This window comes from Aythya fuligula, chromosome 11 (assembly GCF_009819795.1).
Source record: "Aythya fuligula isolate bAytFul2 chromosome 11, bAytFul2.pri, whole genome shotgun sequence".
In the NCBI taxonomy this organism is placed as follows: domain Eukaryota; kingdom Metazoa; phylum Chordata; class Aves; order Anseriformes; family Anatidae; genus Aythya; species Aythya fuligula.
Window position 1 is genome coordinate 15,944,851 of NC_045569.1, and position 17,596 is coordinate 15,962,446.

Genomic DNA, 17,596 nt, shown 5'->3' on the forward strand with positions numbered 1-17,596 from the left:
AGAGTAAATCTGCAAGTTTCATTTTTTTTTTTTTTCTTAACAACTGTGGATGATGGTTTGACTGTCTTTGCTTTACAGAATAAGGATGGTTGCTCAGATGCTAACTCCAAAAAACACAGTCTGTGAGGATATTCCTGTGCACAGATGCGTCCATTCAACCATTGTCTTACAATGCAGATTCAGTAGGTGATTTTGGAACTTTTCTTCGTGCCCTTCACTATTGTAGAAGTGTTCAGCATGAATCAATTTAAAGACAAAACTCCACCAGCCAGGTTTTCAAAATCTGTGATTTCTTATGTCATTTTTGTCCTCATTTTCTCTGAACTGCCTTCTTTATGAGGTAAATTAATTCTTCAGAGGTGACTACTGCTGATAGTGGGTAACATGAGGGTGTATTTTGGGGTGTCTTAGTTGGGATTTCTAATGCTATAGGTGATCTCTTCTGCCTTCTTCATTTAGTTTGTGGAGCTGATTTTTGTGTGCTTGTCCTCTGGTAAGTTATGGAAAAATCCTCACAGTCTAAGAAAGAACAAAGAAAATGTACGTAGACTGAAAAATCATCATCAGAAATCACAGTGACAGCTTTGCCAGCATTTTTTTTGTGTGCTAGAATTATGATTTAAATTCCGTCAGTAAGTTTTTTTCAGAAGCAGTTTCAAACGAGATAATTTTTTTTTTTTTTTTTTTTTTTTTTTTCAAACCGGGACTTGGCAGAAGTGATATAAAATGTTCTCATAGCAATCATAAAGCAGTGGACAGACATTGCATTTTAGTGTAGGATTAAATACTTGTTCTGGCTGTTTTCCTTGTAAACAATCAAAACTACCTACCAGATTGTATTGGGAAGCACTTACTAATGCTTTGCTTTTACTGTTGAGAAAAATGACTGAAAGTTTTAAGATGAGGCAATGTGAATCATAACCTTCAGCGGTTGTTAGTTTTCCTGACTGACTTGCTTTCTTCCTACATTCCTTTTAGTCACCCCAGGAATCGCTGATGCTGTTTTGTACCAGAGGCATTGCTGAGGTCCCGTGTGCAGCAATGGACTTGGATAAGCCATCCGTCTGGGGATCCCTGAAGCAGAGAACGAGGCCGTTCCTGCAAAACTTAAGCACAAGGAAGACGAAGAAGAGATCCAGCAAGATGGTGGTGAGCAAGGTCCGCTCGCTGGACCGACGCCTCAGTGTGTCAGTGCCTGACATGCTGGAGGTGGAGACTATCACAGAAGAAGAAACGACGTATTCGAGCACTCAGGTCCTGTCAGGAGACTCCCCCAGCAACCTCCCCAGGCCTGTGGTGTCTCTGAAAAGCAGAAATGCATCGGTGAGGCCAGCAGGAGGGGACTGGCCATGGCCAAGGCAGTCGACTGCACGCACGGAGGGGGATGTGGCCTGCTCGGTTGCACGTGTGGCAGAAGGCCCCACACCTGAGGGGAAACGGCCATCCAGTGATGACCTTCTTGAGCTGCTGCAGAGAGCCCGACTGAGCAATGACCTGGCAGATGAGATGATGGAGGTGAGGGGCTTGGGTGATGGCCAAGCTGAGTGGCCCTCTTGAGCCAGACTGGGTTATGAAGGGGTGGAGAAGAGGGACCACTTGCGAGGTATAAGGGTTAAAAAATAGCATAAACCCAATGTGTTATATATATTTTTGAGGCCAAATTCAGATATCCTTTCTGTCATTGTGGAGCTGCAAAATTAACCACACTTCGATTTTTTTTTTTTTTTTGGCAAATCTATGATACTTCAGATTGTTCAGAGACGTTGGAATTGCTTACTTAGGTCAAAAGTAGCTGTAGCTTTCTGAGCTCTGAAACATACTGCTGTCTGATGCACTTGTAGAATTCTTTTTAATTAATATAACTTACTAGGACTGCTGTAGCAAAACCAACTTACTGCCCACTCAAGGTCCAGCTGAAGGCAAGAGGTGAAAGATGAAGGGTGAAGCGAACTCTGCCAACACCTGGAATTAGTCAAAATGAATGTGTGGTGGAATGCAGTGGGTGTGTGGAACATGCTCAGGGCTGTCCTTTGGGTTTGGTTTGTGATTAATTAGAGGAGGTGTAAAATCAAAATACTTGGTCTGAATTCCCCATCTTGTTCCCCTTCTTTCCTTTCTTACCACTTTTGTGGTCAGTGCTTCTGTGGCTGGACATAATGTCCCAAGAACAGGAGGATCCAAGTCCAACATGCTTTGAATTTGACATGAAACAGTAAATCCTGCCTGGCCAGAGCAAAGTGGCAAATCTATGGAGTCACATGGTAGCTTTATAAGACAAACAGGTGAAGGTTGTGGCTGTCTGAAACATTGTAGGCAAAATTTTTTTTGTTTGTGGAAATCTGTTTCCTTCTGAGTTGAGTTTTCACTAGGAAAGTTAGGTTTTGAGCTAAGTTTTGAGGTTGTTTTCCCATAAATTAAGTGTTGCAGGTATGGCAGCTGATTTTCTGAGTCATCCAAGATGTAAAAATGGAAAACAGACACTTAGGTTTAAAGCTCTCCTTTGGAAGTGGCTTTCACAGGTGAATTAACATCTTTAACAAAATTATGATCAGTGCTACTATAAGGAAAATGGTCTTTTATGATATAAAACTTGTTCTCTATCTCTGTGCATTCTTATCAAAGCAATGTTATCTCCCCTGTGAAGCAACAGATCACAGTGTTAGCTAGTGAACATCACTTCTGTTGCTAAATTTTAAACGTTAGCTTAAAATTTATATCAACTCAGGTTAATCAGCATAAAGTAGGTTGGATAATCATTATTTTAGGAGCTTGCTTCCAGGTTTTTTTAATTATATCAGCAGTTCTTTTCTGCTGTTGTAGACCAACAAATTCCAACCTAAAATTTAGCAACTGTATTTGCAGCAGCACCAAAATTAATCCCAAATTCTGCTTGACTTTGGGCAAGCTAAGCACTTCAGCAGAAAGTGGTAACTGTATAATGATGGAATAGATTAATTTCAAGTTTCCTCCAGACGCATAGCAATCTGTCTGTCTTATTCTCTGTAGCATTTATATCATTCCCAAAATGTGTTTGTGCATCTAAATCATTTAATATTTACTTTCATGCCAAACCCTATCTCTGTGTGAAGATCTTACCTCCATTCCTGTAATCTGCCTCCAATAACTTTTAAATGCAGAAAGATTTTTCTAAATATCTTGTAGCAGAATGAAGCAAATGAAAGTAGAAATAGATAAGGAATATTAAACTCAATTATTTTCAAAGTTTGGTTCTTATTCTTCATTGAACAGCCATGAAATCTTTAGTCTGAGCCCCTCTGATGGGGACAGCTTGTTGTGCATGTTATTGGTGTTCTAATACTAGGTGGGGTTGTTGCAGAGAGCACAGCATGACAATTACTTGCATCATTCTTTTGTGAACATCATTCACTGATTAGTGAGGTAAATCAGAAGGAAGGCAGGCAGATCCATGGAACAAAATAAACTAAAAAAAGAAAAGATGTAGGTTGAGCTTTTTTCCCCCTGAATTGCCTGTCACATGCCACCTACTCATTTCCTGGTTTTCTTTGGTCACCCAGTACCATGAGATACTTTCTGAGCCTCATACCTAAGCTCAGTGTGGGGTTGTGGTTTTTACACTGTTCTGAATGCTCAACACAGAGCCGTTGGTGCTGGGAGCATTCCATCTTCAGTAGAAGTTCTCACTGCTCACATTGCATTTCCATTTGCCAAAAGATTAACTTTATTTGTCCTCTGTAGTCGCGGTATGCAGATTGAAAGAGCAGAGGAGTAACTGAAGTTGTGTTGAACCCCTGCCTGATTTGTTCAGATTGCAAAGGACACTGTTGATGTCACTTTTTGCTGTTGCTTTTTGTCCGTGGTCACGCGTCATTACTGAAGTGCACTAACACCATTTCTTCATCTAACACCTTGCTGTGAGTCAGTAGCAACCCAAAGGCCCGTCTGGTTGATGATATACTCAGTGCACTTGTATTTTGAATCATTCTTGGCCTTGAACAAATAAGAAGAGGAGGTAGAGGTTGTAAACCCTGCCAGGAGGAAAGTTTTATTCATTTGTATATATTCATGCATATGCTAACGTTTTATTTTTTTGCACACAGATTTGCAGCTATGACCCTGTTGATGAATGTGGTGCTGTTTGCTTGTATTAAGTTCAGAAATATTACTGTAGTTAGATAAAATCAAGATTTCAGGACAGTATTTTTGGCTAGACTTTTATGTATATTCAATGATCTCATTGCAATCAGCTACATAGAGTAATAGTGCTTCACTTTATATGGAGATAACATGAAAAACAAGCTATTTTTATTCAATTTCTATCCATATAATACAAGTAAAGAAAGAACAAACAACAAATACGAATGCATAACTTTGAGGATGGATTTTTTATTGTAAAAGATATTAGGGTAGTTTAGTACTTCTTATTATTCTAATTGTGCTTTTCAATACAGTTCTTTGATTCCATGTTTTGCCATGCAGAACAAGAGAAACTATTATCAGTGCCAATAACGGTGCCTGAAAGACATTCCTGTGAAGCCAGAGACTACTGTAGAAATGCTAGGTTTAATGCACACAAGTGAGATTTTATGCATGCTAGTCAGGAAATTCAAAGTTAGGGTTCCCCTAGCAGCTATAACTCAGTTCTGTTGTGCAAGGAAACTCTTCTGCTGCTCTTTATGATAATAATATTTCTACTTTTAATGTGTTTTTGCAAGGTGGCCAAGTTACGATTACTGTGGGAACCATAATGTTAAATTTTGTCTGTCATGCAAGTAAAATTTTACTTGCAGTGCTGGATTACTGTATTTCCTGATATGTAATATATGTATATGGGAAGAGGAGGGGAAGAATAATTACACAGAAGCTTATTTATATTTATTTCAGCATATCAATATCTCTAAGATTTATGATCTGTGATGCAGGAACTGCTTCTTTTTATTTATTTATTTTTTTGTTGTTGTTTGTATGGTGCTCAACACAATGCAGCTCTCATCTAAGAGATTTGGATGTTACCACACTGCACGAAATAACATTTTCACATGGGGATCAAATTTCACCTTGTGTGCATTTCTGTAGAGTGAGGTTGTTATTAGAATAAATCTTGGTATTTGAATAGGCTGTGATTGTCCTGCATTAGACCAAAGAGTTGCATGTGCACATAGGTCCTCTTCAGTGTAAGTGATCATCATAGACTGTCCTGGCAGTCAAAATAGCGTCAGCAGCAGTGTCCTGGCCACTGAATGAATCCCTTCTGTGTGTCCAGACAGTCTAGACACTGCGTCACTATAGCCTCAAGTTTTTGAATGAGTTAGTCTTTAGGAAGAAATGTTTGACTTCCTCTGATGTGCTAGAGACTTGATAACAATTTTTGGTCTTTCCAGTTACTACAGAATGTAGGGAAGTAAATGTCCACTATCCTTTTTTTCCCTCCTTTTTCCCTTTGACATTTGGTTCTAATTTTTTTTTTTTTTTCCCTCTGAACTTTGCAAATGTGCCCCATGGAATTACACACATTGTGTGTACGTTTGTATGAGTTACTGGAGCATAACTTACACTAAAATATTAGCATGAAACCTTCTCTCCCCACTGAAAGTTTAAGAGATCTGAATTAAAACACAAAACAAGGTTTTGCAAAACAAAACAAAACAAAAAACAAAAAACAACAACCTTCTCTTGGGCCTTAACTTTCGGGCAACGAAGGAGAAATTGCAGTGATGTGAGAGTGCCACCCACTCTCCAAACTCAGGTTGTTGCTGCTGCTGCCACCACTTCTGGATTTTTATTTATTTATTTATTTATTTTAATTGTAGCGAGGAAACTTGGAGATTCAACAACTGTAATTCTGCCCAGGAGTAAGGGTCAGCATTGCAACTGATAAGTCACCAGATGGAATAACCATTGGGCATCAGGGGAGTTTTGGAAAGGACCTTCAGCAATGAAGGCACCGTGTATTACTATGTTACTGTTACCTATTACTATATTATTACTATTACCTATTACTATGTTACTTTTATTACTATTGTCTAACTCTTTCTATTTTTTTGATAGGACTCTTGTGGAGGAATAGATTTAGACTCTTCCATATCGTCTCAATTTTTCGATGATCAGATGGTACGTCCTATTACTTTAAAGTATTTTGAATCTTTGTCAGACTGTTTAGGGGAAGCACAATTAATTTTAGGTTTGGGTTCTTTGCTGATTTGCTCCTTACAGGTTTAAAAAAAAAAAAAAAAAAAAAAAGCATGTGAAGCTTCCTATAGGTTTTTCCGGCATGGTATTTTTGGGGCATTTTTTTGGCGGTCATGCAAGGCAGGTTTGAATATTTTAAATAGATTGGCATGTCCTGCTTTTGTAAAGTATTCTATAATTTCTGTTGGCAGTGCTAACTGATGAAAACATCAGCACAAATACTCAGTATCTCAGGAATAAATTGAATTAAAATAGAGACTGCAACTACCTTACTATGAATGTAGGGTTTAACTAACATGACAACAATCCAGTTTTACAACAGTGCAAAAAGGCATTGGCAGTTATTGACATGCAATCCTCATGTAAAGTGTATTTGCTTATTCTAGGCAAACTTCATTACCTTTGCCCTCACCAAATATGCCATCTGGATGGTGGTGATGTGGGAGGTAACCCTGGCAGAAACTCTGAACAAGAATGCTTTGTCTAATGCTGCTTTCATGTCTTCTAAACCTGTATAAAGAAATATTCCACTCAGTAATTTTATGAAATTTGTATTTTTCATGATTTCAGCAGATAAATGTGAATGCACAAGGAATAAGCAGCTAGAAAAAAAAGAAAAAAAAAAAGAAATGCTAGGATTTAGAAAGCCTGTCTGTGCATTTATGACCTTTACTATTATAACTGATTATCAGTTGTAGCCCTCCTTTTGTTACCCTTGGTTTTGTGAGTTTATCTGACAATGATGATTAGTTATTTATGTAAGGAAGCAGTCTCAGACATCTTCTTTTCTTTTTTCTGACAAGTGCACTGTAAAAGATTGCCCAAAGAAAAAAGGCCTGTGAACTTCACCTCTGCAGTACCAAGAAAACACCTGCTCTGTTCACGTGTCTGCTTGGGGAGGCATGTAGTGGTGACTGATTTCTTTGTTCTCCTTAGGCTGTAGAAGAAGGAAGTGATTGTTTGAATGACTTGCCTAGCCCCTTTGCTTACCTCCTGACCATTCACCTGAAAGAAGGCCGGAACCTGGTTATCAGAGATCGTTGTGGTGAGCCACACCTTTCAGCTGCTTCCCTTTGGGTTGCAGGACTCTGCTTTCACTGACGGGAGTTTGGCAGCACTTTGTGCCATCAACATCTTTTCTTATCTCTGATGCAATAAGTCATTGACTTGTGTCCAGGTCAGAGCAATCAACACCTGGGTTTATCCACCTTAGATACACAGGGGAGGGAGCTGCCCTGTGTTTGCTGCTCCTTCCTGATTGCACAGCTGCAAAACCCCTCCCTTATTGTACTTAGCATCTGTATCTATTCAAGAACTGCAGTCATTAATCTTCAGAGATTCTAATCTATTTTTTTTTTTTAAAAAAAGGAATAATTTGAAATGTGATAAATAAAATAGCTGTTCTAGGAGAGCTTTAGGTTATCGGTAAAAAAATTTAATAAAAGGGAAACTGTGGGAAGAGTGGGTGTAAGTCAAGGCCCCTTTCATGAATTTCAAACACAACTTAATAAAACTTAAGAGGACAGAATTCAAAAGGAAAAAAAAGTGTATCAAAAAAAGAAGAGAATAAGAGAATAAAGCCATACTGAAAAATAACTACAGTTTAAAGAAAATCAGCTTGAATTAGCCTTGCATTCAAGGTTTGCATCTGGAAGGACCTGTATGGATTTATAAGCCTTCACATGCGGTGCTTGTTTTGGGGATTTCCATCTTTTATTATCTCAGTTAACTTTTTCCATGTTGGTTTTTCATGTCTTCACCAAACAGTAACTCTTGGCCAAGCATATGCTGCTTTTTCTTCCTAGCTTTTGGAAGTAGTGAATGAATACTTAGATTAAGATCATCACTCTTTAAACAGAAGCATGTACTTCCTGACAGCGTAGCAGTTCATCAGATATCCTAGCAAGCTGCACAAGCCAGGACATATCCAGCTGCTTCCATGGAAGAGATGTTATAAATGAGTGATTCCAGCAGAGCAGTATTTCTATAGAGGACAGAACACATAGTTTGCTCTAGGCTGTGTTTTCTTGCATAAGAAAGCAAATGCTTGTCTTAATGAAGCATTGTGCAACAAAGTGAAACAGCATAAGGGGAAAAAATCAGTTTGATGGGTCTGTCACTTTCTGTGGCAAATGACTGTTCATTTAGAAGACTGAGTATGTGAGGTGGTAAATCATTCAATAAAATTCCTGCTTTTTTTCAAAGACTTTGTGGTGAAGTGGGAAAATAGTTTTTTAATGATAATTCTTCAGGCACAGTTGTGTTGTGGTGGTAGTACCTTCAGAAAAGCATAGTGGTGATGCCCTGATGGCATCCTTATAGGTCTTTGTCCTGCTGGTTACATAAGGTCTTTGTGAGACACGTAAGCCTGAACTGCAGCCACTGTGGTTTTTGCATCGTGCTTTTAGAAGTGGGAAGTTGGAGAGATGAGCAAAGTCAGTATGAGAACCTCACAGAAAGCTTGTGGGTCAGGCAAATGCAACTTCCCTCCTCTCACCCGCTGTGACACCAGATACAGCCGCTGCTCTGGAGTGTACTAGCCTACTCCAAATAATTTGAATACAGGAACATATTGGCTGCAGCCAGTGTATCCTAGGAGTCTGGCTGTGGCTAGGGCCAGAGGCCAAGTCGTGCTCATTCATGTTCTGGGAACAGGAAACCCCCAGAGCTAACCAGGCAATGCTGTCTGACACAGCTGGGAGTGGGCTTCAAACCCTCTTCCCCATTTATTTATCTATTTATTTATCTATTTATTTATCTATTTATTTATTTATTTATTTTGTGTAATGAGCTGCTCTGGAACTATGCAGGGGGTAAATGTCGAGTTCCTGGTCCTGTGTTTTATTGTGCATATTGGAGGGGTAAGCATCCACTGGTTAGCCTCGTGTGAGTAGCTGCAAAGATGCTTAGGTAGGTCGCAGTGGCAGTAGAGTCTCAACATTCATATGTAGGAGTACAGTAGCACTGTGCTGTTTTTATCCACATACGGTGGTCATACTGGTGGTAACTGCTTGTCTGGTCAGTGATGGACGCTAACTTCAAATCTTCTGTCTCTGTGGAGTATGTTACACCCTAAATAACAAAAAGATCAAATTTAAAACACAGAGCCTGAGTGAAGAGTGTATACCAGTATTGCTGGTTTAAATCAGATTTACCATAAGTTTTCTAAATTTCCTAAATTTTAATATTTATTAATGATTAACAGCATTTTCTCCAAAAAAAGATGTCTCAAAGAAGTCATCAGAACCATCAGTTTGCATTCTGGGGAAGCTCTGTATTTACTCAAAAAAACAAAACAAAACAAACAAACAAAAAAAAACCAAACCAAAACAAAACAAAAAAAACACTTACGTGGTGCCCTACCCATTTCTCATGCATGCACTTTTCCCCTTAATTTTAATTTACTGCCAGTTCCTTTCAATCTCCCTGGCTGAGGGCTGTTGGGGAATGCTGGAGAGCTCTAAGGGAAGAAAAGCCCAGCACAGCGGGTCCTTGCTGCCCTCTGGTGGCAATTTCCAGCTTCAGTTGCATTGTGCATTTGTGTTTATATACGTACGTGCGTGTATGTATCTATCAATCTGTGGTGTTTAACAGAGGGGAAATATTTCGGCCACCAGTATAGTTGCTGGAAAGTCGTCTTGGTTCTAATCAGCAAATCCACATGGCTAAATTTACTCGTTATACACTTAAGTTATTAAACAGGCTTTAATTACATTTCTCTGTAAAGATGAATAGTTCTGATAACCCCAGACTGACTGTAAGACTTAGCAGGTGACTTCACTTTTCCCAAGCCTTCCAGATATTCTTCTGAATTTTCACCCACTATGTACTGCTCTTTCTGGGACGTGTTCTTTTTGGTATAGTTCAAATTTCTCCTTTGCTTTACCATATTATTCTTACTCTTTACCTTTATTATCTGTTAACCTAATTTTTACTACTTTTTTTTTCTTCACCTTTTGTCTTTTCTATTTTTTTTTTTATTATTTTTTTTTTTGTCTGTCTGTCTGTACCCAAGCCAAGGAAGCGTAGTGCTGTAGAACAGCATCTCTGTTCTACTGACATGGGAGAGGCTCCAAAAAAAAAAAAAAAATCCCTCCCCAGGTCAACATTGCTGTGCCCCCTCTTGGGGATGCAGGGTGGCAGAGGTGTTACCCATGGGTCATTGGACTCAAGCTTGCTTGGAGTCTGGTTTATTTGCTTCTTTCTGGTGCTTTTTGGGATACAGTTCATACATTAAAACTGCCAAAGCAGACAATTAGCAAGTGGCAGTCACATCGCCTGCATGTACATTGGGTGCCTAATGTTAGGTGGTGTGTGGGTCCTCCCATATTTATAACTGATGAACAAAACACTGAAGGTTGTGGTTCTGTCTGTGTGTACCAACCCAAACCCAACATTTAGCTTTCTGTATACTTTGTATAGTATTACTGTTATTAGATAACACGGAACAACATGGTTGTTGAGGAGTTTCTGACCTCTGCAGTTTTAATACCGTGGATAGAAAGCAGAAATGTTTTTTAGTGAACCGTCCATCTGTGGAACACTGGTAGTTCTGCAGGAGAGAGAAAAATTGTGTATCTTATTTGGCCTCAAGGAAATGTGAAACATTCATAGTCACCAGTGTTAAGTGATGCCATTTTGTTATGCCCTTTGTGGTTTCCTGCCATTTTTGAGTCTTTTTAATGAAGCTCACAACTTCCAGCTCTACGTGCTTTGAACTGGGAGTGGATGGAGCACAATTCTACTTGCTGGTTCACTTTCCTTGGACACAGTGATGTCAGTTTGTATGAGTCAGTCTAATGAAACCTGAAATGTCCTGGTCCCTTATGGCCACAAGATGCTCTGACTGTGCCTGCTGCTGCCTGTAAGAATCACCTTTCCAGAACAGTGACAGTGACACTAAGCAGGAGTGTGATGCCACAGTCGCACAGAGGTGTTACCTTCCTTCAGTTGGCAAACCCAGCTATACTGCTGGTATAAGAAAACAAACTGTTCTGGGGGCCTTTAAGGGTGAGAAGCTCCTCATGTTTCTAAATCCTGCTCCTCTGAAGTATTGAGTGCATGTTTTGCTCTGTTAGCCACTGTGGTTATGAGAAATAGATTTCTTGGATGTGATGTCAGCTTGTGAGTGTTTGTGGTTCTTATTTTTTTTTTCTTTGGCTGTATTGCTCCAACCTGAGATATATATATGTATTCATACGCTTGCGTTTCCTAGATTTTTTTCTTTTTTCTTTTTTTTTACAAGTTCTTTGTACCCTGTCTCTGTCCTTTTCTATTTCTTCCTATCGACAAGGATTCCCTTGTCACCTCCTGCTGCTGCACTTGGGTTTTGCTCTTTTTTCTTTCTCTCATGATCCAGGCAGCAGAACATGGAAAACATGCATGTGAGGAGCAGGGTGAGTTGCAGGAGCTCAGAAGGAGCTGTCTCCTGGCTGGATGTATCCCATCACCCCCAGTCAGAGCATGTCAGCAGCTGCTCTCACTTCTAACACCAACCACTTGATAGTCAGTGGGTTCTGTAAGACTCCCCGAGCCAGCAGAGGCTGTGCTGCTCTGCTACATGGGCAGCATTTACCACCACTGGGAACTATGCAAAAATGCAGTCTCCCTAGGGCAAATTAAATGGAAAGAAAGGGGACAGAACAGCAAGCACCAACATCCTGCTGTAGACCTGCACCCTCTGTATCTCTGGACTGTCTCCTGCCTTGGTCCACAGTGGTAGCAAAGTGCCGGAGGCGAGGATGGGTTTGCACTGGGCTGGGCATTTGTCAGCTTACACAGAATAAATCCATTGTTTGGAAAGCAAATGCTCAGAGCAATTAGGCTGAATCGCTCCCTGCAAACATGCTGATTAATTTAGACTTTCTCTGTTTTCAGGGTATCTGCAATTAGATCATTAGCTCTTCAGATTTATTAATTATTCAGATGTATTAGGCAACTTTTCACACTTCTTTTTGAAAGGCATAATCATGACTAATTTACAAATGCGAAGAATTTGGATGGTTTTGGGTACTTATTTTGATGTTTTCTGGATTCTGTATAGCTCTGTGTACAACAGCTTGTGCTGCAGTTGTTGCTCTGCTCCAAATTCAGTTTCTTTGAATACAGCGGGTGGCTGAAACTTTGCCTCTGCATGGCAGTCCTTGCAAGCCTCCCTCCTCAACTGCCCTTGGGAAAGGAAAGCGCAAAGATGGGGGAACCTCAAGAAAATGGGTCAAGTTAGAACAAAAGCAATGATTCCAAAATGTGCCCCTCACCTTTGGTAACATAAACGTTAGATTAAGAAACATAAGGATGGTAGCACTGGTAAAGAATAGGTAAAGCCCAGAGACCAGGTCTTTTATTTGGTAGGTATCTAATTTAGATAACAGATTTCTTAAATGGTTCAATCTCTGTGTCATGACAATATCTCTGTCATGAAAGCTGACTCTCAGGGGCAGCTGCCTTCCCTGACAGCTCACGCTGGGTCTTGGGGCTCCTACAAGGAGCTTTTATAAAGCCATAGAATACAAATACAAGAAGATGCAACTACTTATGCCAAAGGCCCTTGGTGCTCACTAGTAATGTAAAAGTGGCTTCTGCTGTGTCCTTGCACCCTCCTGTGCTCCATGTTTGATCTACCCTTTGTCATAAGCTATCTATTCTTGCTGTCATTGTGTCCCAAATGTCGTTTTGTTAGGATCTTGTTTGTTTTGTTGGTTTAATTTCAGTCACCATTTCTGAAATGTCTGGCACTTTTTCTTATTTTTTTCTCCTCAGCTGAGGGTTTGTGTGTGTTCCTCATATGTCTTTGGTCAAGTTTTTTTGGTTTATTTTCCCTAGGAGCCTATTGGTGATGCTTGTTTCCAAGAAATGTTTCATTTCCATCTGGTTGCGTAATCTTGCTGTGCACAAAACTTTCCAAAATTACCTGGATTTCCTGCCATCAGATTACTTTTTTTCTGGTTTCCTCTTTAAGCCTTGATCTTTGCAAGGATAGTGGTTTTCCACTTAAGAAGAAAAGTGTGTGTTCCATTATAAAATGTCTTTTACTTCTCGTTGTAAATAACTCCAGTAATTCTATTTCTAGGAAGATTTTAAGAAATACATTCTTTATGTGCATATAAAATAAATCCTTCATTTCCTTTTTCAGATTCAAATACAGGATTTTAACTGAAACTTAAGATGGTCTAGGTTATGTTTCATACTGCCCTTGCTTTGAGCTTTCAGGATTTTAAGGCGACTAGGTGGTAATTTTTTTATTTATGTAACAGGACTTGTTTCATATGCTGTATTTCCAGTAAGTTTACTCCTATAAAATGGAGTGTGGTTTGAAATCATATCGGGTCTGGTGTTTTTCTTGTAATTATGAAGCAAGTGTGCAGTATTATTAAACACTGCTGATGTGGTACATCTCTTGGTTGCTGCTAGAGGGCAGCAGTATCCATTTAAAAACACCATTAACAGTTTCTTGGGCTGCTAAGACCTGTCCTGATGCTGTGTCTCAGCAACTTTTGGTCACTGAAGCTTGCTCAGATTTTAGCTGAGGCTTGGTCTGCCTGCACTCATAGCTTGTAAGTGTTAGTGGAAGAAAAAAAAGAGGCAAAATAGATATTATGGAAATTAATTCAGGGGAGTATCACTGTTGAGATGCATGTTTCTCCAATTCTCCAATGAGAAAACTGATTCAGCTGATGAAAGGATTTTTTTTTTTACTCTTACTGGATTTTAGATTAAAAAGCAGATCATCTAACACATGCATATATAGTTAACTGTTTAACAACCTTCTTGTTGTTGCATAATATTTGAGTTCACCTCAAAACATCTCACCTTGCTTTATGCACCAGAAGAATGTTTGTCTGGGTCTAAATTGTCAACTGCTTCCAAGCAGGATTGTTCTCATGTTACCCCCCTGACTTGTGACTGCAGCTGAGGTGGTTGAGATGGGCAGGTTCAGAACCTGCATTGCAGCGCACCCCTGGGTGCGAGTGCTTACAAGTTGTTGACTTGGTTGCTTTTGCTAGGAGGGTGCTGCTGAAATTTTTCCTAATGGTCTGGCTTCAGAAAATTCTCAAGCACCTGCAGTGTCTAAAAGAAAATGAAACACGTCCTTTTTCAGACTAATTAATATCTAAAATCTCTAGTCACTTTGGAAAAGCTATTCTGTTTTGGTTACACTGTAGATTGTCCCTAATAAATAGTATTTAAACCATCTAATAGCTTCAAGCCTTGAACTCAAATACTGTTAATAATAATTTGCAATCTGTGCTGTTCATCCTGCCAGGTGGGGCTGGTCCACCTGCCTTATTTCTCATTCCCTGTCTCCTTTTAACCTACTCTGATCACCTGAAAGCAATCTGGGGCATCTAAGAGATGGGTGCAGCGACACCAGGAGGTACAGGAACTTTGTCAATGCAGTGTGGGAGAAACCTTGAAAGCCTGAAAAGGGGCTTCAGTGCTGTGTCCCTTCTCTATCCAGCCCCAGTGCCCAGCTCGCTTTTTCTCTCCTTGCCACCCGGGTCCACCTGAGCAAACGCTGCTGAGCCCTGGTTTGCTCCCAGCTGCTGCCTCAGAGGTTAAAGTCCATCTGTCTGCCAGTGCGGAGGTGTCAGCCCATCATTTGTAGGATGTCGGAGCTGCACTCCCATGCCGCCGGCCCCGTTCCCCTGCCTGCCTAGTTGAGATGTTACCCCTCTGACAGCCCGACAGCCGAGCACCGCCGCAACCCGCGCCCGCTCGCAATTATTTTCCCTAACAATTAACGTGGTACTAACTTGACACTTCTTCCTTGTTTGGCTTTTGTAAACCATCATCCCTTTTTCTATTAATTCCCGGCATTAATATTTTCTTTCGCGCGAGTGCCGCCGTTCACCCGTGAAGGAGTTTGAACATTATGTAGCTGTCAAGATCGCGAGGGATTACCCGTCGTGCCTTGCCCAAGTAAGTGACACCACTGAGGCCTGGCTTTGAGATGTTTATTTTGAGAGTAAGCTGACAAGCATGAAGGCCTGATCCCACAGTGGCAATCTTATTTAATTAAAGGCCTCTTTTTATTATAGCTTTTTCCCCACTGTTATATAGATATATATATTCTTTTGCTTTATATATATATATATATATATATATATATATATATATATATCTGTATGTATTTATAAAAAAAAGAAAAAGGAAAATTGCTAAAGCCTGATTCACACAAACAGTTCTAGGGAGCCTTTCCCCCTCTTCTTATTTTTCCCTTTATTAACAACCTGGATAGCTTTCAGGGCAATAATGCGATTGGGATGCTTACTCAGATATGGTCCTCTTGCTTCCCATCCTCAGAGAAAGGGCTCAGAGTTTTGTACTTGCAAATAGTGAACTTGTTGGTTGTTTTCTTTCTCTCTCTATCTTTTCAGGTTTTGTCCTTGCTTATGGGTTTTCTGTGCCAAAACACAGTCTGTTATGGCCACAGACTGCCTGCCTCCAGCACCATCTTCATTTTTTAGTTCCTACACCTGCTTTCCATATCTGGGCTGGTTACCATTTAATGCACAGAATAGATTCTGTTCTGGACATTATTATTGCTGGTGTTATTTCTGAACATTCAGTTTGCTCCTGCTTGTCCTGTAAATAATAGTCAGTCCTCTTCCCTTTTTAAAGGAGAAGGGAGCTGGGATCTTTGGAGCTGGGAGAACATCAAAGATCTCAATGCTGTCATTTCTCAGCTTCTGCATCATCTGAGGGCTACTGCCCCTATCGTGGGAATATGTCTTACCTTTCTGTTCCCATTCATTGTGTAAAATGTGCTGTTTTCAAGTGGTGTGTTTTATGCAAAAGCGTAATCATAGTTTAGATAAGTATTCTACTGAAAGGTCTAGTCCTAACCCATTAAAAAACCATTAAGAAACCGATCTCTGACTTCCTTGGATTTATTGTTTTCATCTTTAAGAGAAGACAGGAAAGAAATTTCTTTAAAGTTTGCAGCATTTTTCACATTAATAAAGAGGTTGATTTTGGCAATAACTATTTAAAAAAGGATCAGATGTAGTTAGTAATTGAAATCCAATCAATATTTTCCTTCTGTGAATGAAACACTTCTGAAAAGAAAGTAGAATAAAACTTTCTGCAGTTCTTAAAAATAACTCCATATGTCCCAGGCACATAATTCTTCACAGTACTGTTCAATTCCAAATAGATGCTAACACATAGCTATTTTTTCTCAAGTTTTTCTTTACATAGCACTGATCAGAGCCTTGAATATTTGAATGTGGAGTTTTTGTGTTTTCACTGTTTCACCAAATTACCGACAAGACTGAGTATTAGTCTTGCACTGGGTCATTCCAAACTGCTGCCCATTTGTCACCAGTAGCTCCATGGGTACCTGTGGGGGGACACAATCAGTTTATTTCTGAACTTGTGAAGTCTGGTGGAGGAGTTTTTCTTCTGCCATAAGCACCTTAAAATGTGCTACTTGCAGTGATGGCCATGTTGGAAGCATGCAGTGCCTGGTCTGGATATATCTGTTGGGTTAGCTGTGATTCTTCTAATGAAATTGAACTGTTAACAGGGAAGTAGAATTTTGAATGTAAGTTACAGTACCGGCAATACTGAATGTGACAGATAAGAAGCACCTGGGATCAGTTAATTGTATGTGCTGCTAGACCTCAATTTTACTTTTTCAGTTAGTGGCAGTCTGAGACTTCTGTGAAGTCTAAACCAACTATCTAGTGAAATGCTTTGTGTACCTCATTCCTTTTTTTTTTTTTTTTTTTTTTTTTTGGAGTCTTATGCAGTGATTGGTGTTAGTGCAGATGCCATTGGTATAATAATAATAATAATAAAAAGTTGATTCCCTCTTCTGTTTTCCTTTGACAGCTGCAAGTCTGTCTATTGCTGCAGAGTGGCTTGAGCCCCATGGTCTGTCTGTGGGCATCTGTTCCATAAAAATATTGAATGCTATTGCCATGGCAAAATGTGTTGTTTGGATTTTTAAATGTTACCTGAATGTTATTTGTTTTCTTTACGGAGTCTGTTCTGTGTATGGTTTTACCGAACAATGCCAGTATTTTTTCAGTGAAACTTCCAATTCAGATTTAAGTAAATTGGCAAATGACACCAGTGATGAAATCCTGATGAGCATTTTAGCTATTGTTGCTGATTTCCTTGGAGCTCCTATCCAAAGTTACAATGCTTTTTAGTGTTGGTCTATTCATATGTTTGTAGTCACAGGATCACATTTTCTCTTTCACTCTTCTGCTAGTTGCCCTGTAAATATTTCTTCATCCTTGTTTGCTTTGTACCCAAATTAAAATGTTAACTAAGTTACTAAAGAATAATTAACATTCTTTAAGAGTAACACGGCATAGATCGAGTAAACTGAAGATTTTGTTACCCCCTCTCAAACAGCCTTTTGGTTATGTTCAATTGGTTTCCGTATGAACTAGAAATTTTTATATATGTAATTATG

At 39.6% G+C, this 17,596-nt stretch overlaps 1 protein-coding gene across 1 annotated transcript in view; it reads left to right on the forward strand.

Annotated features, from left to right (window-relative positions):
- The first annotated feature begins 1,026 nt into the window (after positions 1 to 1,026).
- The window catches only part of MCTP2 (multiple C2 and transmembrane domain containing 2), a 104,048-nt gene continuing 87,478 nt past the window's right edge, over positions 1,027 to 17,596 (forward strand). Inside the window, exons 1-3 of the mRNA XM_032194522.1 lie at positions 1,027 to 1,515; positions 6,028 to 6,090; positions 7,105 to 7,213. Of these exons, the coding sequence (XP_032050413.1) occupies positions 1,042 to 1,515; positions 6,028 to 6,090; positions 7,105 to 7,213 (646 nt within the window). The 5' untranslated portion in view covers positions 1,027 to 1,041. The remainder of the gene's footprint in view (positions 1,516 to 6,027; positions 6,091 to 7,104; positions 7,214 to 17,596) is intronic.